The 26,883-nt window shown below is 48.1% G+C and overlaps 1 protein-coding gene across 1 annotated transcript; it reads left to right on the top strand.

The window, feature by feature from the left end:
* The first annotated feature begins 9,001 nt into the window (after positions 1 to 9,001).
* Positions 9,002 to 12,379, top strand: LOC118607804 (paraneoplastic antigen Ma6E-like). Its single transcript, XM_036226869.1, is given in 3 exon segments — positions 9,002 to 9,311; positions 9,313 to 9,743; positions 9,746 to 12,379. Coding segments are annotated over 3 exon segments (1,773 nt in total). The 5' UTR covers positions 9,002 to 9,024; the 3' UTR covers positions 10,801 to 12,379.
* The last annotated feature ends 14,504 nt before the right edge of the window (positions 12,380 to 26,883 follow it).

A 26,883-nucleotide genomic window follows, 5' to 3' on the forward strand; every position in this document is an offset into this window, starting at 1 on the left:
TAAGGAAACATGGGCCAAAAGTTAACAAGAGGAGGAGGATGATTACAGGTTCAGCTACAGCAGATAAAAGGGTTGTTATCCATGGTGACCAATTGAACATCTTATGAAACTAGTTATTTGATTCCTGTCTCTGTCTTTCTCTGGCATCTAAATTTCTCTGTACTAGTCGTGAGCTTTCTCTAATTACTCTAGAGTTATTGGCATAGAAGCAACAGGGGTTACCTAGAGCCATACATAATCCATCTTGTTCTAAGAATAATAAATTTAAATCTTTTTTATTCTGAAGGACTACTTCTGCTAGTGAATTGATTTGAAATTCTAGCCTGCTGATGGTCAGTTAAGTTTAGGGGAGTTCCTACCCCAACATAGTAAGGGGGTTTTGGGTTTAGGCACAGCCAGCAATCTTGTTCTGGTTCTGGTTGTGGCTGGTCTAATGCCTGGGCTAAAGAGGAAGAAAGGAAGAAACAGAGGGTTATACTTATGTACGCTTGCGTCTCAGGCTCAAGGGCCCGTCTTCCTGAGCTGTCCACTCTCGTGCTGCCCACTCTCGTGCTGCCCTCACGCGGGAGTGATGAATCCACGACGGGATGCCGTCTACTTTAACTGCAGTGGGCATTGTCAGGTAGACAGTGAAGGGTCCTTTCCATTTGGGTTCTAGTCCTTTGGAAGTGAACTTCTCCAGACAGAGGCCTCAGGCTGAAACTGATGGGGAAGTCCATCCCCTGGGGCTGAGTGGACAGCACGAACCCGGGACCAAATCTCCTTCTGCACACTTTGAAGGGCCTGTAGAGACTTAAGTAAGGCAAGGTTACGCAGTTCTGCCTTTTTTTCATCTTTTATTCTAGGTACTAAAGGTGGGAGTCTTCCAAAGAAAATTTCAAATGGGGTGAATCTATTAAAATACAGAGTACACCTGGCTCGGAGAAAAGCAAAGGTAGAAATTCTACCCAGGTCCCACCCGTTTCCAATTTTAACTTGAGTAATATCTCCTTTAGGGTCTGATTCATTCGCTCTACTTGGCCCGAACTTTGGGGCCAGTAGGCGCAGTGGAGTTTCCATCGCAAATTTAGGTAGCTAGCCAATTGCTGTGATACCTTTGCTACGAAGGCTGCCCCATTATCTGACCCTAAAGTTCCGGGGAGGCCAAATCGAGGGAGGATTTCTTGTAGTAGTTTCTTAGTAACTACTAAAGCAGTCTTGTTCCTGGTAGGGAAGGCCTCTACCCATCCTGAAAAGGTGTCTATAAAAACAAGGAAATATTTGCAGCCCCCCACAGTCGGGGTTACCTCAGTGAAATCGACCTCCCAGTGGTCCCCCGGATAAGTTCCTGTTTCTCTATGCCTAGGTTCTTCTATCTTCCCCTTCTTTGGATTAACGTGGGCACAAGCCAGGCATCGTGAGGCAATCTCCTCTACGGTTCTTTCTCCCTTCTGGACCATCTTAGTCTGCCCTAGGTGTGTGGTCTGGTGTAGTTGGTGAAGGAGAGTCCTTCCCAGGGCCCGTGAGAGCCCGATTTTTCCATCTGGGGTCATTCACCAACCCTGTTGGTTTCTAGTGGCTCCCTTATCTTGAAACAGAGGCAGTTCTGGGTAAGGGACAACAGTCAGTAGATGTGGTGGGGGCCCCACTGGCCTGTGGCCGCTGTTCTTGCCTCTGCATCTGTTCCGTTGGTTTCTCTTAGCCTCAGGACTATTCCCTTTTTGATGCCCTTTACAAAGAACACTAGCCAGAGCCTTAGGCACCCATATGGCTTCAAGTAAGGCTAAGATCTCTTCCTTGTTCTTGCTGTCCTTCCCAGCTGAAGTCGGAAGCCCTCTTTCCTTGTAGGTGGCTCCATGTACATGCTCAGTGGCAAAGGCGTTTTGGCTGTCAGTGTATATTGTGACTGCCTCATCCTTTCCCCATCCTAGTGCCTCAGTGAGGGGGATGAGTTCTGCCTTTTTAGCAGAAGGCCCAGGGGAAGAGCCTGTGACCAGATAGTGCCAGTTAGAGTTACGACTCCTGCCCCAGCATACCTATCCTTCCTTCCTGCATGAAGCCGCTCCCCTCCGTGAACAGAACTTCATCAGCCTCAGGCAGAGGGGAGTCTTTGAGGTCTGGCCGCGAGGAACACACAGCATCAGTGAAATCTGTGCCGTCATGAACGGGGGTCTTGGGGTCTGAGTCTGGCAACAGATTGGCTGTGTTGATGACAGTACCTTTGGATTTTAGCCCTACGTTTGGGGTCATCTGGTGCCTCCCTGTTGTTGAACACCTTCTGGGCTATCTCAACAAATTGGGACAGGTTCATCCTTGCAAAACCTTCTAATTTTTCAGATATTAGGGGCTGCCTAAGTAGCAAAGGCTATATTAATTTCCTGCTGGTTCTCAGGGGCCTCAGGATCAATGGGGGTGTATACCCGGTACGCCTTGTTCAAGAAACGCTCCAGGGGATTCCTGAGGTCCCTCCCTGTATAACTTCAGTTACCTTAGAAAGGTTGGTTGTACAGATCTAATGCCGTTCTCCCTGCCTGAGAATTGTGTCCCCGGTCTGGGCGGGTGGAGGGAAATTCCTCTTCAATCTCTTCCTCCGCTTCCTCAATTCTCCTCCCTCCCGCAGGTATCTTTTGTGTTTTAGTTCAAATGCATCCACATTCTTCTGAGAGGCCAATGGGGGTAATTAAAAGCTGTCGACAATCATCCCAGGTGGGGCGGTGAGTCTGAAAGACACTTCCTAAGAGTCCCATTAATGCCTGGGGTTTCTCAGAGAAAGGCGGATTCTGTGCCTCCCAATTGTACAGGTCACTAGTCGAGAAAGGCACGTAAACCATAAAGGGCCTGTCAGTGTGCTGTCCCTGGGGTGGTGCTTCTCCCAAGGGGAGGATGGCCGGGGTGGTGGTATCGGCTGATGCCCTGCCTGGAGCAGGAGCAGGAAGCCCATAGTGGTTACCTTACCTGCTGGCCATCCGAGGAGGTGAGGCGATGCTGTTTGGCCTTTATTGTCCTGGATTATAGGGAGGGGGAAGGTCCCTGTCCTCTGGTGGAGATTGGAGGACTGAGGGACCGGGCCGTCTAGGTAATTCAGTTGCTGTATGTTTTGGGGTGCCCACAACTAAAGCCTGCTCCCCCAGAAAAAGGGCACACTGGCGGAGCCAAGGAGGGGGGTTCTGAACAAGGTTTAACCATTGGTCAATGTAGGGAAACTGATCGGGATGTCCCAGGTCTCCCGTGACAACCTTCCAAACATTCCTCACCAAACCCTTGTCGAAAGAGCCCTTCGGAGGCCAGTTTACATCAAAAGACAGCCACTCAACTTCACACAACGTCCTTAGTCTGCCTGGAGAAAACTTTATGTCATAGTCAGCTCCCTCTACAAACCCTTCTTTGAAACGTCGCAGGAGACACCCCAAGGGTGTCTTCTGTGAACTCAGGCTTCCCCCCATCGCTTGCGCAGAAAACACAAAACACACTCAGACAAGATCACTGAGGTGCAGGTGGACCCAGAGAAGTCCGCCACCTACAACCTAGGCAGGACCAGAGACAATAAACAAAAGCCAACAACAGGGCACAGGAGGCGGTGTCCCGTGGCCTGGCCATGGTCCGGGAGATATGACTGCGTCCAGTCTCTCCACGGACCACCAATGACTGGTCAACAGAACCAGGAAGGTACCTTTTATCCAGATGCCGAGGCCTCGGAGATTCCAGATTCCTGTCGAGACCAGGAACAAAGAGTGTGTCCTGAAAGTTTTGTCCTTGACGACTGCATTAACTCCGTCACGGCATTCAAGGGCCCTGGAACGTCTCAGGCTGGCCACCCCTTTGAATCCGTAACAGGGACAGCAACCGCTTCGGAGGCCGGTCCGGTCTTAGATCCCAGGGCCCCTCCCTGAGATCTCGCTGGGGCCTCCAAATGTTGTAGCCGCCAGCCCTCAAAAGACACACGGACCACCGGAACTCCGCGAGTGAGTTATAGGAAACACTCTTTATTCAGCCAGCTGGGTCTGCCAGGGGTACGCAGACTCCAAATTAAGCAGCCCCAAAATGTAGAGGTACAGGGTTTTTAAACCCCAAATCCCATTTTTCATTCTGTCTAAACACAAAGGGCTATCTTTCTTCTGTTCACTACCTGTCAACTCACAGGTCAGGTGCGTAAGTGGGGGTACAGAAGCAGAAAGCTCGTTTAGAATGTTATGTTCCTATGGGTAACAGCCTGTGTTCCCATGGACATAGCCATGTTCTCATGGACACAGCCAAGCAGTAATTTTCCTGCAAATAATAAATTTCTCGCAGTCATTTTTCAGCCATTACAAAATCTGGTGGCGATTGTGGCTTAGCTTCCTAGGCTCGAGAGGCTTTTAACTGTCCAATTTGAGAATCCTTATAAAATTTTCCAGTTAAGCAAACTTTAAAATGCCTATCTGACACAACGCTGTGAATGTAACTGGATCATACATTTAAAAATGTCAAAACAACATTGTCCAAATGGCCAATTTTATGTTATATATATTTTACCATAATTAAAAAAATTAATAATATAATATACCAAGACCCACTTGTACACTTTAAATTGATGAATTGTATGGCATGTGAATTTATATCTCAATGCACAGGTTTTTAAAGGTCTAGATGGTAAATTACCATTCTTGCTGCACCTATGTAAATATTCAGGCCAAATATAATGAGATCAGAGTTAATTTGTGACCAAGGATAACCTTTGATTGAAAGAAGGGTGACCGCACAGAGAAATTTGATGTTTCAATAGAAAGCTATAGGCCACTACAATACTTTGTCAGATTCTCTTCCTGCTCATTGTCATCGAGCTATTTTGCATCTCTTTGTAAATTCTAAGTAACTGCTGCTGGCCTCCCCCAACTCTCGAATCTGAAGCATTGCAAGGTAAATCTGAAGACTTGATATAAATCTAAGGACTTCTCGCCAGAATGGACCCTACATTGCCTGGACTTCTCTCCAGCCAAGCAACTGTCTTTGTCACTAAGGAAATCTGGCAAAATGCTAAGATCACACATATCTCTTGAGAGAGGTAAACAAGGCTGTGGACAATGTCACAAAGCATTAAAAAAACTCCACAAACGGTGCCGCATAATTGAAAGATTTTCGTCCACTGTCCTCTTAGATTTGAATACAAACTTTTACGTTGATATTTCTTTCTCCTGCTCTAGGCATCCCTCTTTTAAGGGGCCTGATCTGTGGAACCCTAAAACCAGTAACCTTTATCACCACCTCTCAGCAGATGGGTCAAATGACTTTGCAAGAGCAACACCAACAAAAATGATCAGAAAACTATTTCTTAGATCCTGGTTACATTTATTTAAAAAACAATAACCATCATTATTTGAACTTTCTGGTGTTTTCCTGGAAGGCCACAGAAATGTAGGTAACCTAAGGTCCTAATATGCAGGCGGTCTTGTGGGACTGGGCCCTTAAACTTGTAGAGTCCGGCGCTAACTTTAGTAGGTAGTGTCAGAAATGATTTGAATTACAGGACACTTATTTGGTGTCTGAATTGGTTGATGTCCAGGGTGGGTGGGGTGGAAGGTGGAAATCTCTCAACATCTCATTCCTCAGCTTTTTCTTTTAAGCTTTTTGTTTGATCTATTGTTTGCCTTAGTTGTTATCCATTGCCTCAGTCAGCTATGTTAAAAAACTTGCAAGAAATTTTTTCCAACAGATACACCAGTTGGCACTGGTGACCTCTAAGGCAGGTCAAAAAAGACAAGGCTTCTGAGCCTGGTGTTCCAGGAAACCACCAGAAAGGTCGAATAATGACTGCCCTTTGGGTTGAGATTTTAGAGCTCTCATTCTATCCTTTTACCTTGGCAGCAGCAATGTGGGTTTTCTTTCAAGGTATCTGCTGAGGTGGAGTGTGGGGGATGGAATTAAGGCAAAGCAAAACACCACGAAGCTCACTCTTGCTATTGAGATTCAGCCATTTAAAAAAAAAATAAATGTAACCGCGGTTGGTAAAAGCAAGACTTTGCTTAACTTACAGTGTTCTGAAAAAGTTAATTTTGACCATTTTTTTTGTGTGTGGGGGGGCGGTTTTCTCACTGCTTTTATGGATGGGCAATTTTGTAAGTCTGAGGCAGGACAGGCAGTACAGGAACAATGCCCCTCCCCGCCCCCCGCCCCAGGATATGGACAGCTTTAGTTAACGCATTCATGCCACTTTCCGCCCTTTCTGCTGACACCTAAGATCATAGAAACCAGATGGTTTCCTGCAGCAGCTTTTCAGAGTCCGTTCTCCAGCTTCCTGACTATTCAGCGATGACTGTTTGGTTGGGTTTTCTTGGGTTTTCTTATTCTTGGTTTACAGCTATTTGTCTCCACTCATGAGCCTGGGACATAGTCGGGATCTCAAAATAAAAAAAAAAAAAAGGATTTTATAAGAAGAAGTAAACAAGGCTGGAATGATGGAATGATCTGGGTTGGGGAGAAGCGAGATGAAAGGGTAGCATGATAATAGAGCAAGAAATGGTTTACCCCGAGGCCAGCCCATATTAAGGAAGGTTTGTATGTTTAACTTGGGCTGACAGCTGACCAAAGTTCATGAGCCTGGGGGAAGGAGAGAAGCCGAACCAAGGAGAGAAGCTGAACTAACCTTTGTCTGACAAGTATTTTGTTCCGATTGATCAGTGGGGACAAAACAATTTAGCAAATAATTTATGAGGCAAAGAATGGGAATTTGGAGAGTCTCTCTGTCCTTGTCCTGGATAAACAAGAGGGCATCTCCGAGTCTTATCTGGGTCTCATGGGGAAGAGAGATTCTTTGCAGTAAGTCCTTTCCCAGAACACAAAGGCGGGGTGGGGGGGGGGTCGTATTTCTTAATCTTCGTTGTTTTGCAGAATCACAAGACTCAAGTAAAATTCAAGATTTTCAGTCCCCACTTTTGTTCAAGATGAATACTATGCATCATCATTGAACAATTCAGATAATCATAGATCTCCTGAATGGGGTAAAACAGGGTCTAAGAAACAGTCCTCTGAAGACTTTTGTCTTCAGATCTACCTTGCAATGCTTCAGATTCTGAGGATGGGGAGGTCAGCTTCCAGGCAACCTAGAGTCCACATAAAGATCTGGGCAGTCACGTTTTAGGTCAGTGATGCTAAGTGAGAAAAGAAGAGGAAAAATTGGAAACATTATTTTGGAGAGGTGTTGCCAGATATTGAAGGAAACTGGAAGTGAAAATTTGGTAAGGGTTGACAATTTCTGCAAGGTGACAGGATGCAGGCCAGTTCACAGGTAGACGACAAAACCATCAGTTAATTACAGTTTACAAGGCCATGCAACCCTAATGTGCCTGATCTCATCAGACCTCGAAAGCAAAGCAGGGTCGGGCCTGTTTAGTACTTGGATGGGAGACCACCTAGGAAGACCAGGTGCTGTAGGAGAAAAAAAATAAAATATTTTTTAAAAATATAAAGTTTACAAAGAGGTGCACCATAACTTGATGATAATGAAGAGGACTTGGTAGAGGTTAGCTGAGTCTCTCAGAGGCCTGTCTTGACTAAAGCCTGCAGAAGCACAGAGTCACACTTTGTCATCTCAGTCAATCCTTGTGTTCCTCAGGAAAACAGTTCCAATGTCTGGGCCCTTTTCCTCAGCGCCCAGACTTGGGACAAATGATCTGGCTGCAATGACCAGCTTCCAATACCCATTCCATTGCTGGCCTCACCAGGTCCTTCTATTCCTGAGCTCTGTGATCATTACTAAAGGTTCACTGTGCTCCCAGTGGAGGGTAAAGCTCCATGACTACTTGCAATAAGAGTGTTCTAATTGCCTACTGATGGGTGACGGACAGAGGTGTTCACTGATTTGTGCAAAGCCACCTAGCTGGTAAGTGAATCCAGCTTTGCCTGATTCCAAGGCCCCCACTTTTTCCAATGCATGGACTTCCTTAGTGGGGAGGGTCCAGTTTGCAGCTTAAGGAGCTGTGACGAGGCTCCTGGGTTGAGACCAGTCATCCTGTGTCTGTCGTGGAGGTGCCCGGCATGACGACATTGGCCCGGGAAGACAGAGAGGCACGAGGGACAGAGCACCCGGCTGCCCACTGACTCCCATCTTCCCGGCCCCAACCCCAGACCGTGAGTGTCCTCTGCTCTCTTTCCGTCCTCAGCGCCCCACACCTCCACTCGGGCCGTTCGGGGGCCGGAGGGCCCACGGGGGTGCCTGTTGCTTCGGCGGGCGTCAGGCTTTGCCACATCGAGCCCGTAGCGAGCAGGCCCCACGCCAGGGCGACACCGACACCCCCTCGCGGGCCCTCCCGACCCCGTCGTCTGCCCTTCACCCAGACGCGGAGATCTTTCTCCCTCGGCAACCTGGGGCTTCTGGGAGCCCGCGGAAGCCCACGTGGCCTCAGCCCGGAGGGAGCTACCTGGGAGCCCCCGGACTGCGCCGCCCCGGGCCGCGTCCTGCCGCGTCCCCGGCCCCAGGGCCCGGCGGTGGCCTCCGCGGTGGGCTCCGCGACCCGCGGGCGGCGGGGACACCGAGCGGGCGGCCAGGGGCTTCGCCGGGGCGGGGACCCCAGAACTGCCGCCGCCGGCGCCCCGGTAGGAGCCGCATCGCAGCCCGCGCGGGAAGGCGGCGGGGCGGAAGGGGGTCTCGGGGCCTGGCGCGGAGGGGCAGGTGCGGGGGGGGCGGGGGCGCCGGGCTCGGCCGTGGGGGCGCGCGGGGGTCTCCGGGCTGCGCGCGCGCTGCGGCCGCCGGCAGGGAGCGCGGGGCGCGCTGCGGGCTGCGGGGCTGCGGCTGGCGGTGGGAGGGGCTGCGCGGGGCCGCGGGGATCGGGGCATCCGCCAAGGCCGAAGCGGGTCTCCTCGCTGCGGAGGTGAGGGCTGCGGGGCGGGGGCCGCCGCGGTGGGGGTCCGGGGCGCGGAGTGGCCGGGCGGAGCGGGGCGGGGCGGTGCGGGGCGGTGCGGGGCGGCGGCACCAACGTCCCTCTCGCCCCTTTGCACCGCAGGCCGCCCGGGCAGAGACCGCGACAGCCTGCGCGCCCCTGTCGGATCGCGTCGGTCCCCCGGGCGCGGGCGATGGCACTGGCGATGCTGCGGGACTGGTGCGGCTGGCTGGGCGCGAACGCGCAGCGCTCCCTGCTCATCCTGGGCATCCCGGACGACTGCCAGGACCAGGAACTCCGGGAGGCCGTGCACGCGGCCCTGCGGCCCCTGGGCAGGTACCGAGTGCTGGGCCAGGTCTTCCGAAAGGAGCTCAGGTCCAGGGTCGCCTTGGTCGAGGTCTCTGAGTATTTAAACCGAAGTCTGGTCCCGCGCCAAATGCCAGGCAAGGGGGGACCCTGGACTGTGGTCTTCCTGCCCCAGACAGGATGGACCCGATTTCCCTGCCCACCCCCAGAAGTGAGCCGTGGCTGGCAGGGCAGGCGAGGCTGGAGCTGAAAGTGAGGCAGGAGCTGGACAGGAAGCTAGAGATACAGGTGAAGAAAAAGCTGCAGGTGAGGATAGAGCTGCAGGTGTAGAAGCTGAAGATGAAGCAGGAATGTCAGATGAGGAGGGAGCAGCAGGGGACACAGGAGTTGCAGGTATGCCAGGATCTCTGAGTATGGCAGGAGCCTCAGGTGAGGCAGGAGCTCCAGGTGAGGAAGAAGCAGTGGATCTGGCAGGAGCTCCAGGAGAGGCAGGAGCCTGGATCCAGCAATGGAACCAGGCCCTGCAGCCAGTGCTGGAAAACATGGCCTACCAGGAACTGAGAGCCTTTTCTGGGGCGGAAGAGCCGGGCCGCGAGGAGGAGTCCTTTGTAGCTGGCTGGACCATGCCAACGACATGCTCTACCTGTGGCGCCACATTTCGGAAAGGGAGAGGAGGAGGAGGCTGGTGGAGAGCTTGGGCGGCCCCGCGCTGGATCTCGTGTGCGACCTCCTGGATGAAAATCCCGACATCACCGCACAGGACTGCCTGGCCGGGCTGGCGCAGGTGTTTGGGAACAAGGACACCCGCATGACCGCACGACTGAAGTTCGTGACTTGTGCTCAGCGGCCCCAGGAGACTCTCTATGCTTACGTGATGCACCTGGAAGGCGTCCTGCAGCACGCCATGGAGAAGGGGGCCGTCCACCCTGCCGTCGCAGACCAGGTGCGTGCCCGGCAGGTGCTGATGTGGGCCCGCCCCAACGAGACGCTCCAGAACAAGCTGAGGAGGATGCGGCTGGAGAGGAGACCCCCTGGCTTCATGGGGATGCTGCGTCTCATTCGGGAGACGGAGGCGTGGGAGGCCACCCCAGCTATGGGCCAGCAGCTCTAAGTGTTCGAAGAAGGGGTCCGTGTGGATGTCGGAGACCTGGCTGCTGCCCAGGCTTCCCCAGCCCATGGAGAGGGTGCCCAGGCTGCCCCAGGCCATGGAGATGGTGCCCAGGTCTTGCCAGGCCATGAAGATAGTGCCCAGGCCTCCTTGGCCAATGCACAGGCCAATGATGCAGATCTTGGCACTGTTGACCCTGCTGAGGCTGCTCCTCAAAACCTTGTTGCCACCGGGTCAGCCTCTGTCCCTGAGGAAATGACCAAGGCCTCCCCTGCCACTCAGGGAGATGAAAATGCTCCCACCCCTGCGGGCCTAGGTCAGGCAGGATCCTCAGAGGCCCCTGGGGGCCCCACTCTTGCCTACATGTGCAGTGCTTCTGGGGTGGGCCCAGGAGGTCCTGGTGGGGCAGAGGGCCTGGCCCAGGCAGGATACCCCGAGGCTGAGGAGGCTGAGGAGTTTCTCCCCCAGGAGGGACTCAAGCCCATCCCGGAGGAGTCAGGAAACGAGGACGGGGATGTGGAGATGAGTCCCCCCGAGTCCTCCTCGGACAAATAGGCTCAGAAGGCCCAGCGGCCTCCTCCCCCCTGGGGCAGCAGAGCCCCGGAGGTGGGGGGGGGGGAGGCCAGGCCAGGGTGGCCTGGGGAGCAGGGCCCAGGGTAGAGCCCGCCCAGCTCAAACCAAACCCCCAGGCCCCCAACTACCCAAAGGGTCCATGACCACCACCATCAGCCCTTCTGAGTGACCACGATGACCGCAGGTGACACAAGTGGGAGGGGAGAGAGGCGTCCCTGGGGCAGGCCGCTCCCTGTACTGGGAAGCCCCCAGCCCATTGCTCTGTAGCCCCCATAGTGAACCACGTGTCAAGTGATCGCACCCCCTCACGCACTCACGCACACTAGCCGAGGTTCCTGTGCAGAGTCCCCGGGTGTGCGTGCCCCTGGCTGGCTGTCCCGGCCTCCCTAGCGGGGCAGCCCCTCTGCCCCGTGCTGGGAGCTCCACCGCCAGCCAGCGCTCTGCTCGCTCTCGTCCCTGTGAGCTCGATCTCTGCTTCTCGGTGTACTCGGGCCAAGCCCTGTTTGTTCTTGTGGAGATGTGTGTTCTTCTCTGAGCAGCACCCCCATCCCGGAGACCCCGAGCCCAGTCCCAGGAGATGCGGGAAGGATGGACGAGGCCGTGGCCGGCATTCACTCGTGGCCTCGGGAAGGAAGAACCGGACCAGGACTGAGAGAGACTGCCGGAGTCTCCACGGGGACTGTGCTCTGATGTGCCACCCTGTTGTTCCTTGTGACTCAGTTTCCTCGGCTCAGTGGAGCTTCCCCTCCTGTATTTTCCAGAATCCCGTTGATGTTCGTGAGCTCCATGGTGTGGGACTTCAAAGAGGGACCCCCTGACCTGGGGTTCCGAGGACAAGCTTTTTAAAAAAAAAATGCCATGAAAAACAGTGCAAGTAAACAATAAACACCAAGCAGCAAAGCACAAGTTTCATGGAAGCAAAAGCACGCACTTAAAGAAACGTGCTGACAAAGCATTTTCCCAAGCTGTCTGAATCATGGGCTCTTTTGAGTTTTTGGGAATGGGGGTGGGGTGCCGGGAGACGTGGCACTTGCAATGGTGATATTACAATTATATGATTAGCCCAAGTTGAACAAAGGACAAAGGACAGACTCTGGAGCCTTATCCTAGAGGGGAGAGGTCAGCTCAAGGCCACCTATTTTGTTCTATGTCCTTGGAGCCTGCTGGGATTTAAAACAAGGAGAGGGCTGAGTGAGGGACAAGGAAGAAATTCCAGAGATGCAGGGAAAGGGCTGATTAAGGAAAAATACGAGAACCCGCATCCTGGAGGGTAGGGGCAATTCCCTTAGGCTAACTATCCTGCCTCACTGTGACCGTTCCGTGTGGGTCATAGGGAAAGGTCAGGCACCAGCATGTGGGCCAGTGCGGGAGTGGTGCCTTCAGTGAGTTGACATCACCAGCATCCACCATCCTGAAAATGCCAATTGTGGTGCCCTCGGGAAGTGGGACTCTGGTGTGGGGTGCTGCTGAGGGTCCCCAGGAGGTGAGCAGGGCCAAGGCTTGTGGGCTCTGGTGGCTGTTAGAAGTTCCCCTTTGCGTTGTTATCCCTTTTCTTCAATGGCTTCGGCAACTGTTTGTCTTAAATAAATGTCATGGAATGTTTCAGCTGAGTCTCACCTCTGCTGCGGGTAATTGACGGAAAGGTCTGCTGAGGGTGGGGGTGGGGGGCAACAGTGGCCTGGGACTCCCAGTCAGCCTTCGACTGTGTTGAGGGAAAGGTCCAAGACGGGCTGTGGGGTGCTGAAATTACAAAAGGTGGTCGCCACCCGGGGAGCAATGGCTTCTGGACCCAGATTAGGGAACTGAGTTGTGTAAACTGGATGGTGGCAGATGATAGGGATCTAGCTGTCGGACTGAGTGGCTTGTTGCTTTTCCAGGGCATACACTGAAAGCTCCCAAAATAATCGGGTAAGACCGTGAAAGGAGGACAAGCGACAGCAGGCAGGATGGTGAGCTGGGTTGACGCTCCGCACAGGTGTCTCCTCAATAGCGTCCCGATTTATTCTCATACCTATTCAGTGTCTGGAAGTACTGTGCCAGAGCTTTCACGATCTCTGCGTGAAGCCGGGAGATGCTGGGTTAGGAAGAAAAAAGGGTGGACGCAGAGAGGACCCCAGTCTTTCAGGGGTCTGTGTGCGCCTGCGCGGGCCGCCATTTCCCGCAGCCGCGAGCTCGGGTCACAGCGCCTTTCGGGAAACGTGACCCTGTGTACAAAGCGAAATGGCTGCCCTGGTCGAGACTGGCCTTGGCGGCGCTTCTCTTGAAGCAGTGCCTGCGACGGCCACCAGATGGCACACGAGGATCACAGACGGATCCGGTTGCACTTCTGGGGCCGCCCGGGGCTCCTGCTGCCCTTCCCCTGCTGGCCTCGTGTACCCAGTGTCTCGCTGGCCTTGGGGTTGAAGCACGCCCCTCTGACCATGGGTGGACCATCGCCACCGTCCAGACAGAAGCGGGAGGAAGGGAGCTGGGTCCCCGCGAGGAGCCAAAAGAGGCTCCTGTGGCCCGATCCTGTTTGGCAAGGTGCCCTGGTGTGGGTCGTCCCTGGCCACTGGACAGTGGTCTTCAGAGCTGTGGACACACAGGGAGGGCAGCTGGATCATCCACTCACGCGGGACCCCAGGGCGGTCCTGCCTGCTCTGGGCTCTAGGGCTTCGTGGAGAGAGGCTTAGTTCCCTAGAGTCTGGGTGAGGAAGGGTGATGTGGATGGACAGGGAGATCCTCCAGAGCAGTGGAGACTTACTTTTCCCAGCTCCAGAGATCATGGAGCGTTTCCCTGTTCAGTAGTAGAAATTGAATTCAAGAGAAATGAGGGGATCGCCCTGGTCACAGAGTTGTAAACCTACGTTTTTAAAGTCTCGGATGGTCCTCTCAGTACACTATATACTGCTTCTAGTGTGTGGGTAATTCCTGCCCCCAAGGCCTTGGTGAGCCTGGTGGGCATTTTGCTCTTATGGTCTGTGCAGACATAATGGACGGGAGTAGGCTGAGATTGGACAATTCTCCAAGTGTCTCCTAAACTGTCCTATTATGTCCCCTCTTGCTTCCTCGAGGCTTTTGATGGCGCTCCGACCCTTCTATTTAGAAATCTCACATTACTATTCATGCCCAGACAGACTCTCTGTATCATTTAACTAAAGCTCAACTGTTATACTTTGGGTAACATGATGGTTGTGACCTTCCAGTTGTCCCCATCTCAATGGTATCTTCCTGGTCCTTTGACACTAAAGCGAATAGTTTCTGTGTTGACGTTGGAATAATAGTTTTTAGTTTCTTTTATGCATTTGAGATTAAGGAGGGAAATAAGGAAGATTACATGAAGGTGATAGAGAGCAAGGTAGGGATCGCATTATAAAATAATTAAGGAGATTCTGTGCTCTCTTGAGGTTGGTGTTGCTTCTGAAGGGACTGAAAAGAGGCATTTCAAGGAAGCATTAGCCTAAAAGCACAGAAACAATGCGCAGGCCTTGTTTAAGGCAAAGATAATTCTTTTACTAAAGAAATTATATGCCTGGGGCATGCCTACCCACCATGACCTGCCCAGTTCAGAATTTATGATAAGATCATCCTGTGAGGCCATTTTCCATAAAACCCCTGTTTTTTGTCCACGTAGCCGACAGGGCCCAATGTCATCTCCCTTTCCACAGGCAAGTTCTTCTGTTCAGCCTCATTTAATTTTTATTCCTTTTAGCAAAAACCTTCACTGGCGTGAGGCCAGGTGCAGCGTAGGTCATTTGAAGTTTATCTTTCAGGTCTCAAAAACCTCCATTTCCCAGAGCACCAGCAGGCAGGAAGGAATATTAACCTTGGCCCATATTTAACCTAGAAAGTGACCTTTTGATTTGTGCTTCCAATTGTACCCCATATCTGGACAACATGGTAATAAAGCCTGTGCACTTCCTGTTTTGCGATGGAGGGAGATTTGAACCATGCATGCCCCTCTGCACATGGAGAACCCTCACCTCGGCCCCACTTTTTAACCACAGTGAAATCCCAGGCCACTCTCTCTCCCTCGCTTTCATGAGCCATTTCAAAACTGCTTGAGAGGCCTGGCCTGCTCTCTCCAGAATCCTCACTTGTGTAAGTAATAAAACTTTTCTTGCCCTCTCTGTGTTCTCAGTCTCCACATCCAAACGAAATTATAGGTGAAGGTTGTCAGCGAAAGAACATCCGGCTTAAGAAAAGATTTTATAAGAGTTTATTTGATAATTAAAATTTTTTTTTTAGAAAAGAAACAAAGTTTATTTGAGCCACTCTGATGGCAGTTGCCAGGAAGCAAAATCTCAACAAATTGAGAAACTGCTCCAGAGAATGGCAGTATTGCAGCTTATTTTATACCTTAGAATCAAAGAAGGAGACGTAAGGAGGGTTACATGACATCCATTGATAGTAAATTAAGATGGCGGGAGAGAGCGAAGTGAAGAAATCTCTGGGTTGGATAAAAAGTAAAACAGAAAGACCTCTTTTACATCGGTGGGTACAGAATAGTTAATGTTAAGAGCACACTGAGCAGCAGCCAAATGTGGACATACAATGGTATGTGGACAAGATAAGAATGGAGCCTCATATTCTGGTGTGGAGGTAGTGCCTTGAGGAGTCCGGAAAAGAAAATTACTCTGATATTTGAAAGGTATGTTATCTGAGATGAAGAAAGACAGTAGACAATTTCAAAGGTAAAGATCGACCTTTGTCAAGGAAACTACAGGCCTAGGACGTAACTATCTCCCATAACCTGTTTTTAGTTAGGAATTTTTATGTTCAAATTATCGTATGTGGTTACTTTCGGTTCCTGTTCTGCGGGCCTCCTCTGAGCTTATCAGGTTTAGTATGCGGCCCCTTTTTCATCCGCAGGGTGTGTCTCTCAGGCAACCATAATGTCTGTGAAAGTCACGTAGAAGTCTATGAAACTGCACTCCTCTCCCAAGCCAAGAGTAAATTACAAACAATATCAAAGCAGACACGGCAAAGATTAGAGCCACTCTTAAAAATCTAAAGGATGTAAGGGTGGTGGTCTCCATCATATCTCCACTTACTTTGCCAGTCTGTTTGCTGTAGGAATTGGTTGAATTTTGCAAAATGACTGAATACTGCCCGAGGCTTCACCAGGTAGTAATTTCAGATGTGAATGCCCTGTGCTGGATGTGGAATCATTGCACAAGCTGATGGTATGTGGCTATTGATTTGAAAAATAGATTCCTTTCTAGTCCAACCTTAGAGAAAAAAAAGAGGATAAGAAATAATTCACAATCATGTGGACAGATAAAAATATTTATTTACAATTTGTTCCATGATCCTGTTAACTCTTCTGCCCTATATTATACCTGTTCCATCTCATAATATAGTACAGAGAAATGTGGATCATCTAGACAGCCCCACAGAACATTACTCAGATTCATTACACTGGCACCATCGTACTGACTGGGCAGGAAGAGTAAGAGGCGTCTGTAAGACACTTGTGCTCCAGAGGGTGGGAGATAAATACTATGAAGATTCAGGAAACTGCCGTTTCAACAAAGTTTTTAGGAGCCTAATAGGTATGTGGCAGGATTCTCCCTCCAAAAATAACCAACATATCAGTGAATCTTGAGTCTTCCAACAGAAAGAAGGAAGTAGTGCACCTTGTGGGGCTCATTGGGTTCTGGGGGCAAAACATCCCACCTCCAGGATTATTGCTTCTGTCCATATATCAGTGACGCAGAAGGCTGAGAGCTTAGAGAGAGATGAGGTGCAGGAGAGGAATCTACAGCAGGTTCAGGCCAACGTGCAAGCATCTCCTTGGGGCATTTCATCTAACAGACTGTATAGTGTTAGAGGTATCAGTCATGGGCATGGGCGCAGTGTAGATTTCAAGGCCAGCTCCTGTAGAAGAATTGCCCCTGGGATTCTGGAGCAGGAGTGTGTCACCCCCATAAGAGAATTCTATGCCTTTCTAAAAACAGCTTCTGGTGTGCTTCTGGGCCCTAGTAGAGACAGACTGAGTGACTATAGGACACTAAGTGACTGTATTTGGAATTTCCCATTATGATCTGGGTCCTGTCACACTCTCATCAAGTCAAATTGAGATAGCGCATCAACAATTCACTGTAGGATGGAAACGGTATGTCTAGAATACAGTCTGTGTAGGCACAGATGTGTGAGTAAGCTCTGTGAGCAGTACCTCAGGCTCTGATGTTACCTTTACAGTTACACTCTAGCCTCTTGCTCAGCTCACACCTATGGCCACATGATCCCGTATGGCCAGGTGAAGAAGGAGGAAAAGGTTTAAGCTTGTCTTTTGGATAGATCACCTTGGTATTTGAGTACAAGTTGAAAATGGATGGCATCTGCATTCCAGCTACACCCAGGGATGTCCCTGAAATACAACAGAGAGGGAACTACAAAAGGTGTACTTCATTACCCTTTTTGTAGAAGAAAAAGTGGCCTAAGGTGAAAATATATATGTCCAGAGCAGTGGCCAATGTCTTAGCTCAGAGCCTAGAAGGAAAAGGACTGGAAGATAAGGAGATCAGAGTAGAGGCCTATGATAGACATATGGAGTGAGCACGAAGGCAGAAGACTCATATCACATACCAGAGCCCACCAGAAAGCATCGACAATTGAAGAGTAACTTAACAGCCAAGTAGAAAAATTGACTTGGCAAGTCGATGTTAGGCACCGTCCACCATCAGCCATTCCAGGACTGACACAAAGGGCGCATGAATGGGAGTGGCCACCGTGGGACAGATAGAGACTGCTCATAGGCCCGACAGCATGGAATCCTACTTACCGTGGCCTATATTGCTACTGCTGGTTCTTAATGTCCAATCTGCCAGAAAGAGAGACTAATGTTGTGAGCCCAGTATGGCACCATTCTCCCGTGTTGGCTACATTTGTGTCCCTTCTGTACCGGAAGGAACATCACTTCTTTCTTCAAGAATAGATATCTATTCTGAGAATGGGTTTGCTTTTCCTGCTGGTAGAGCTTCAGCCAGCATCACTATCCTGAGGCTTCCAGAGTGCATGATCTTCGGGCCTGGAATCCCACGCAAGATAGTATACTACCAGGAGGTAGACTTCAGGGTGAAGGATGTGTGTGAGTGGGCCCATGAGCATTTGATTCCCTGGTATTACACTGCATTACCCACAAGCTGCTATATTGTCACAATGCCAGAAAGTCCTGTTGTAGGTGCAGCTGAAGTATAAGTTTAGAGGCAACACTCTGCAAGTATGGGGTACCATCCTCCAGGATGCAGTATATGCATTGAATCTAAGACTTGCATGTGGCACTGTGCCCCCGATAGGAAGAATGCATGGGTCTGAGAGCCAATGGGTGGAACCAGACTGGCCCCACTTTCCATCTTTCCCACTGAACTACTTAGGTGGACATCATGCTTCCCGTTACTCAACTCTGGACTCTGAAGGGGTAGAGGTTCTAGTTTCCAAACAGAGTGCACGCCCAACAAGAGCTACAGCCAGAGGCTTGTTGTACTTATAGATGTGACTGCTACCTGGAAAGTTTTGATTCCCTGCATCTAGAGACCAGGAGGCAGGAAGAGTCACCGTTTTGGCAGGGTGATGGACACTTATCAAGGAAGAGATAGAATTGATGTTAAAATTGGGGCAGAGAGGAATATATGGGGAATCCAGGTGATATACTCAGGTGACTCTTGGTATCCCCTTGCCCAATTGTGACTGTGAACGGCCAAGTGCAGCAATTACAGCCTGAGGAGGGCATAGTTACCAGAGCTCAGACCCCTCAAGGATGAAGGAAAGTCACCAAGACTTCAGAGGTGATAGCTGAGGGTGAGGGAAACCTAGAATGGGTAGTGGAAGAGGGGGATAATGAGTCCTTGTTGTAGCTGCAAGACCAAAAGCATCGATGGAGTTATTTCATCAACCTCTCTCTTCTAAGTTGGCCCTCAAGAAGTGAGGCCCATGGGAACAAAAGAGAAACTGCTCCCTGGACGTATATAGAGTCGTGGATCTGTGCAGCACAATGGGTAGACTGTGGCAGCTGTGGAAATTCACCACTTAGATGTCACTTTAAGACAGGAGTCACTTTTGTACCCATTACGTATCCTGTTCTTCTTGCCTGAGCACGACCTCCCTCGCTCTGCCTGGCCAACTCCTACCCGTCCTTCAGATCTCAGCATTGATATCCCTTTGCTGATGGCACCTCATGTGGTACCCCACCCACATCTAACTCAGGTCCCTCTCTAACACACTCTTGTAGTGCTCTATATACTCCGCCTTCCTAAACACAACACAGTGATTACACATGTATTTGTCAGTCAGCTAAGAGTATCCAGGCGCAATGCCTCCAGGACCCACTGCAGCATTTGAGCAGAGGCCATGCTATTCCCGAGCAGCTTCCTGTCAATAGCTTCACACAGCAGGCTAGTAGAGTCATTTCTGCTCAATATGAGACTCCTCTATGGGCCATCTTCGCACCAGAGCTCCCGTTGGGCTGGCTAAGACTATCTCAAAGCTGTGCCACAGTGTGAGACTCTTCTTCATTGTGGTGCTCTCTCCCCTTTATCTTTCTCAATAAATCTTTCAAACTTCTAACTCCGTTTGGCTCCATAGAGGACCCAAAGGGACACATTTGATTCGGGGATAGAGAGAACCTCTCCTCCTTTCTCACGGAGAAGGTAGAAGGGCCAAAATACTTTTTCCTTCTAGGGGCCAACACACAGCGGCCATCTCGGGCTGATTTATATAAGAAACATTGTGTTGTGTTTCCACTAAGACTGGACACTGTTCAGAGACTTACCACACACTGTCCTCAAATTTGGACTAAATTCCTGTGGAAATAGACAACGCTCCACTCAACAACTTGTTACATATTCAATAAATGCCAAATGGCTGTCCTCCGCCATGCCTTGCCCCAGGTGCTAGGGAGGCAATGGTCAGCAAAACCATTTGTGCTTGCTGCCATCAGGGGGCTTCGGATTTCCGAAGGAATTGCACAAATACATGTGGAATCACTGTGTTGTGTTTAGGAAGGCGGAGTATATAGAGCACTACAAGAGTGTGTTAGAGAGGGTCTTGAGTTAGATGTGAGTGGGGTACCACATGAGGTGCCATCAGCACAGGGACGTGAATGCTGAGATCTGAAGGACGGGTAGGAGTTGGCCAGGCAGAGTGAGGGAGGTCATGCTCGGGCAAGAAGAACAGGATAGTAATGGGTACAAAAGTGACCCTTACTTCAGCCGCAGGCTTTGTCTTCTCCTGTAACTGCCCCACCTTGAAAATCACAGGCTCCTCACTGTGATCATTTCCCAACCTCTTTGGGGTCATTAGACGCCGACTCCTCCATTGTTTTTCTCAAACCGTCAGCCCTCTCCTTTTCTCCTTTTCGCTTTTTATTTAAGTGACTTTATTCAGGTGTATTTGACATGTACATATTTAAAGTGTACAATTTCATAATGTCGATATTTGCATACACCCCTGAAGCCATCATTTCAACCAAGATAATAAACATCTCCATCCCCACAAAACTTCTTCATGTTCCTTTGCAGTCCTTCCTTGCTCGTATCCCACAACTTTGCAAAACTCACATATTACTTACTTCTAATAGCTTTTTTTTGTAGATTCTATGAGATTGTCTACATAAAAAGTACTATCTGCAGATAAACATAGTTTTACTTCTTTTCTAATAATGAATTCCTTTTATTTCTTTTTCTTGCCATGGGACTTCTGTCTTAGAAAAGTTTTCTGCTTATCTCCTTCGTTTCTTACTGCACACTAATTCGGAATTCATAAAGGTCTCGGGGCGGGGGGAGCCAGCGTTGTGACAAACTCAGTCTTCCATGCCTCCCTCCTTCAATGCAGTCTTGGCTCCTTTAAACTTCCAAATTTGTCCCTCCAGCACTGTGTGACCACTAAAAGCTCTACTGGTCTTTAGGTCCCCAGCTGTGGCTTTCTACCTGGTTGGAGCCTGGATTCTCGGCCTCCTGACCTGTGCCCGGAATTGGAAAATTCCCCCAGGGTAAAAAAGGCAGCAAAAATGTCACTTCACCTTTCCATGACTTTCCTTTCTCCTGCTTCTTAAGTCCTGCTCATTTCAGTAGCATTCCAAAGGCTTTAAACTGATTTTTCGTCATTTTTTTTGTTTTTACTATTTAATAATGTTTCTATTGTTAAATAGAGTATATACAAAAGAAAGATAACGTATCGTGTATATTAACAGTTTAAGGAACAATAGAAAACTGAACAGCCATGAATCCACCATGCACGTAAGCTTCAGGTACAGAGCCCCGTACGCCATCCTCATTTACATTCAGCCCTAGTCCACCCTCATGTTCCTATCTTATATTTTTTAAAAAAAATTTATATAAGTTGAGATATAAGTGACATATGACATCGTGTAAGTTTAAGGTGTACAATGTGTTGAATCGATAGATTTATATATCGCAATATAATTATGACCTCAGCAGTGACTAACACCTCCGTCATGTCACATAATTGTCACTTCTTTTTTGTGATGGGAACAGGTGTCATATTTTAATGAGATTTTCTTGTCGTTCTCTGTAGGAGCATTGGCCTGTCGAAAGCTACCCTGTCATACCGTAAGCAGAAGTCAAAGCAGTTAAATTTTGAACCCTTAAGTGTTCCTCAAATCTTGCCATTTATCTTCATTTCTTCATCTCTTCCACTGGCATCCCATTCCAAATTATCTAATCGTCCCTATGTTGGTATAATAGCTTCCTAAATTGAATTTTTTATCTACTTTCCTGCCCTCTTATGCATTCCCCACAAAGCTGCCAGAATTCTTTTTTTCCCAACAGATCAGATTATGTTACTTCCTGCTCAAACCCCTTCAAATTGCTTCCCAGTGCTTTCTTAACATAAAATGAAAAACATTATTAATAACGATAAATGGCATTTGCCGAGTTGCGATAATGCTCAATATACCAGGATCTGTATCATTTAACTTTTCACAGTAATGCAAATGATTATTTCCATTATGTCTCTTGTGTGTACCAACAAGGAAGCAGAGGTCTATAATGTTTAATTGGCCAAAGACACAAAACTGGTGAAACTGGAATTCCAAGCCAGGTCTTTTCAGCTCCAGAGCACATCTTTGAAGCAGAAGAGTCCTGAATGGAGAAGTAACTTACTTTCTATATTCTCATCTCTGCTGCTCCGTGTATTAGTCAGGGTTCTCCAGATAAACAGAACCAATAGGAGACATGTACACATGATTGTGGAGCAGGGTCTGGCAGGCAAGCTGGAGGTGCAGGGAAGAGCTAATGTTGCAGCTCAAGTTCGCACAGTCTGGAGGCAGAATTCCCTTCTCTTTGTGGGACCTCAGTCTTTTAAGGCCTTCAGCTGTTCAGATGCAGCCCACTCGGAACGGTTGACTATTAGTCTCCATTAGACTATGGAGACTAATCTGCTTTACTCAAAGTCCACTGGTTTAAACGATAATCACATCTAAAACTACTTTCACAATAACATCTAGTTAGATGTTTGACCAAGCAGCTGGCAGTATAACCTAGCTAAGTTGACACATAGAATTAACCACCATACTACTGGACTGTATTTTCATGGTAAAGATTTCAAACAACAGACGGTATATAGAAGAAATATTGAACATCGCACCCCCTTCTCTGTCCCCTTCCTGCCACAGAGGTGAACACTGTCAGCCTCTCAGTGAGCATCTTTCCAGAACTTGGCCTATTCCTTTAACACTTATACATATAAACATATACATAGATAATTTGGTTTTATTTTAACTGAGATCATTCTGTAAGCATTGTTTGGTGTCTCGTTTCCCCTCTTGAATGGTATATTATATACATTTATTTATTTTTACTTAGACAAACATTTATTTAATGTTCAAAGCATTAAATGATAATATTGAGAAAAAAGTCCCTCTTTGATCCCTTTCTGAACCTCGCTCTCTTCCTCAAAGGTAAATGCTATTGTGATCTGGTCTGTACCTATACAAACTTTAGAATATTACAAACAGAGGTCTTCCTTTCCATCCTCACTCCTGCATAAATTATGTCAAAAATGGCATGTTATGATACTGAGATTACATCATGCGACATGAACTATATTAATATAAGAGAGTAGCTTGTTTGTCTTGCAAATGTGCCACTCCGAAGCATGTGAAAAACATAAGTCTGTTCCTATGAGGGACTATCAGCGACTGACAGATGGAAGAATCACCTTTTCCCTCCCAAGCTGGAGCCAGGAACTATTAGCTCCCAGGTTGGGGAAGTATATAAAGTCAAGAGTAGTTTTTCAGTCAGAAAGCCAAGACTTCGTTTTATTGTGTGGATTTATTAGACAATTATTTGCAGGAAGTTTCCAATAGAAGATGTAAGTGGAAAAGAGGGGTGGGCTCAGTAGGTTGGACTAGAGCAGTGGCATAAATTGGGTCCTGTATTCAGCTAGATAAAGGCCCACAAAGATAACAGGTTCTAACGCATAGAAACTGAAAATAGGGCCTTGTTTGGGAAAAAAGGAATTCACAGATCTGATTAAGTTAAGGATTTTGAAATAGGGAGATCATCCTAGGCTATTTGGATGGGCTTTTAACCACAACTATCATTATGAGAGCGGCAAAGGAGATCACACAGGCACGTACACACATGCAGAGGAGGAGAAAGCAATGTTAAGAAAGAACAGAGAGAGATTGGAAAATTCTGACCTTGAAGACTAGAGTGATAAGGACGCAGCCAAAGAACACTGGTAGCCAACAGAAGCTGGAAGAGGTTAGAAAGGAGTCACCTCTAGAGCCTCCACAGGAAGCTCAACCCTGCCAAACTCGATTCATACCAGTGACACTAACTTTGGTCTTCTGGCCTCCGGAACTGTGATGCAATAAATTTCTGTTGTTTTATACCACTAAGTTTGTGGTAATTTGTTAATGCAGCCATAGAAAACTCATACAAGACCAAATCTAACTGTTTAAGTGTAGCCACAAGTTCCATACACGCCTAGTGTACCAAAGCTAAAGATCAGTTGGTCATAGAAGAGTGGCGAGCCTTGGAGAGGCAACACCAGCACACCGGCATCCACAGGCTCCATGAGGAGAGGCCTGGGGAACTAGGACCAAAGATTTGGACCTTGGGGATCTCCCTGTAACTGAGAAGTGGAAAGATAACTTGAAGGGGAAGCTAAGGGCTTAGATCAATGTTTGCTCCCCCGCGAGTGGTTTGTGAGCTAAACGAAGGAGGAAAATGGTGAAGAGAGTTATAGGGCCCTTTGCTTTTTAAGAAGCACTGCAGGGGAAAGACTTGGTCAGAGGCCAATGATGCCAGCGACCATATTAATGAACTCTTAATTAATGGTGCTCTAGCTGAACGTTGCTGCTGGAATAAATCTGCCATCAGAGTGGTACACGAGAAATCCAGGGAACGTGGAATGGCTGTGCATGGAAGGATGCTCGATAAATGGAGACAGAGACTAGAGGTCAAGATTCCCTTGATCACCTTGGAAACCACCCACGACTGTGTGTAACACTTAGAGAAAGTGGGGACGGTGTAGAGAAAAATACTGACTGATATTTCTACTTCGTTTAATGCCTTTTAATCTATCCTATGAAGTTGAAAACAACCAAGTAATAATAACAATTTTAAAAAGGCAAAAGGCCGATATTCCTCTGAATGCTCTCTTGCTATTTATGGATTTAACAAAGTAACTTCCCCAAATCTTTAAACATTGGTTACAAAACTAATCAAATACTTCTAAACATTTATTGAAAATGACCTGCCTAGTATAGCAGACTGTTTTTAGTGTTTGAAACACCTTTTAAAGCAGGCAGGAGCAGGGACGAGGTTTTTATTTTTTTTCCAGCTTTATTGAAATATAATAGACAATTAGTTGCTCGTATTTACATTGTCCAATTCAATGACTTTTTGTTCAATTATAGTTGGCATACGATAATATACCAGTTTCAGTTGTATAGCATAGTGATCAGAGATCCACATAACTCCCAAAGTGATCACCCTGCTAAATCTAGTACCCCTCTCCCTCCTTATATTTTTATTACATTATTAACCATCTTTCCCATGCTACACTCTACATCTCCATGTCTATTCTGCAACTATCCATTTGTACCTCTTAATCCCTTTGCCTTTTTTTTGCTGTTCCCCAACCCCCTCCCATCTAGTAGCCTTCAAAATATTCTCTGTATCTATGAGTTTATTTCTGCTTTTGTTGTTGTTGATTTTGTTCTTCAGATTCCACGTGTACATGAAATCATGCGATTTTTGTCTCTATCCGACTTATTTCATTCAGCGCATACTTTCTAGGTCCATCAAGGCAATATCTTTTTTCACCCCCTTCCTTTTTGCCTGTGTGTACCTTTTAATCTGAAGTGCCTCTCTCGTAGGTAAGGTAGCATATGTAGGGTTTAAGTGTTAGGCTCACATTGAACCCAGGCTACACTCCAGGGTTGTACCCATGCTGGGACCTCCCACCAGCAAAGGGCTACGGTTCAGAAATTGCGGCCTCTGGACTCAGCGATGGGGAAGGGCTCTGAGTAGTGTTGGGGGTGCCACTGCGCTTTTTGCAGACCAGCATGAGCTGGCTCTGGATGTTCTGTCCCCATAGGACATTGGGACACAGAAGGGGCTTCTTCCCAATTCATGTAAGGAGTAAGTGTGTGTAGTACACATACTGTCCAAACATGGTGGATCACAGCTCAACCAGATGTCCCAAGCTCCCTAGGCAGTTCTGGGTGGCGGTGGATTCAGCTAGTTATAATGCTCTGAAACAACCTTTTCTACTGGAGAACACACAGGGAAGAAGATGAGATCTGATGGGACTGTGTGGCTGGGGAGGTGTGGGGGAGGGGCGGGTAGCCTCAGGACAAGGCAGCTCTCTGTCTCCAAAGGGAAGAAATTGTTTTCCTTTTTCTTTGTTTCACTTTTGAGAACTCCTCTTAGTGCTCTGTCCCTCTCCGTTTCCACCTTTATGTATCCCTGAAAGAGTTACTCAATGTTAACTTTCGGCTTTCTAATTTAGTCATCAACAGTATCATCAGCCCTTCTATTGGATTTGTTTTTTTCTTATTTTGGGCAAAATGATTTTACAATTCTAAGGATTCCCACCACTTCTTTTGCATATTAGTATTCTCCAGGTTAACTAGATATGTCCCTAGTCAGTTCTTAGTAGTAACAAAGACACTGCTACTAAAAAGTTTCTGATGTGACCACTGGCCTTGCCGTCAACCTAGGGGAGATCTCCTGATTTGACTTGTATCCCATGCAGAGATACGGCTCTGAAGCTACCACTGCAGAAGATTGGCGGCTAACAGTGCTGGTGCATTTAAGATTTTAGCTCTTTGACTAGTCAGTGCAGGACCTGGAAGCTGTCTAGGCTGTATGGCCGCAGAAGCTGAACACATGATTTGCAAAATTAACAGACACACATGCAAAGTGAAGTCTTTTCTTTTGTTAGTAGAAACATTTTTTAACATTTAAATTAGTTCCAAGTATACAGTACATTGGTTAGACACCTATATAGTTCATAAAAGGATCCCCCCAATTTGTCCCTCTCTCCCCTGGCCCTCCACCTAGCCAACATATTAATGCTGACTGCATTCCCTCTGCTTTGCTCCCCATTCCCATGACCAACTATCAACTATTAATTTGCACTTCTTTAACCCTTCACCCTATTATCTCAGCCCTCCAACCTCCTCCCCTCTGTCCATCACCAAATTATTATACTATATCTGTGATTCAGTTTTTGATTAGTTTGTTCTTTTTGTTCCTTAGATACTATATATTAGTGAAATCATATGATATTTATCTTTCTCTGTCTGACTTTTTTCACTCAGTATAATAACCTCTAGGTCCATCTACGTCATTGAAAATGGTAGGATTTCATTTTTTTATTGGCTGAGTAATATTTCATTGTTACCATAATTTCTTTATCCAATCATCTGTTGATGGGCATTTAGGTTGCTTCCATATCTTGGCTATTGTACATTGTGCTGCCATGAATATTGGAGTGCATAGATCTTTATGAATTATTATTTTGATTTTCTTTGGATAAAAACCCAGAAGCACAATTGCTGGGTCAAAACGTAGATCTATTTTTAACTTTTTGAGAAACCACCGAAGT

This window comes from Rousettus aegyptiacus, unplaced genomic scaffold, assembly GCF_014176215.1.
Source record: "Rousettus aegyptiacus isolate mRouAeg1 unplaced genomic scaffold, mRouAeg1.p scaffold_m13_p_9, whole genome shotgun sequence".
Lineage (NCBI taxonomy): Eukaryota > Metazoa > Chordata > Mammalia > Chiroptera > Pteropodidae > Rousettus > Rousettus aegyptiacus.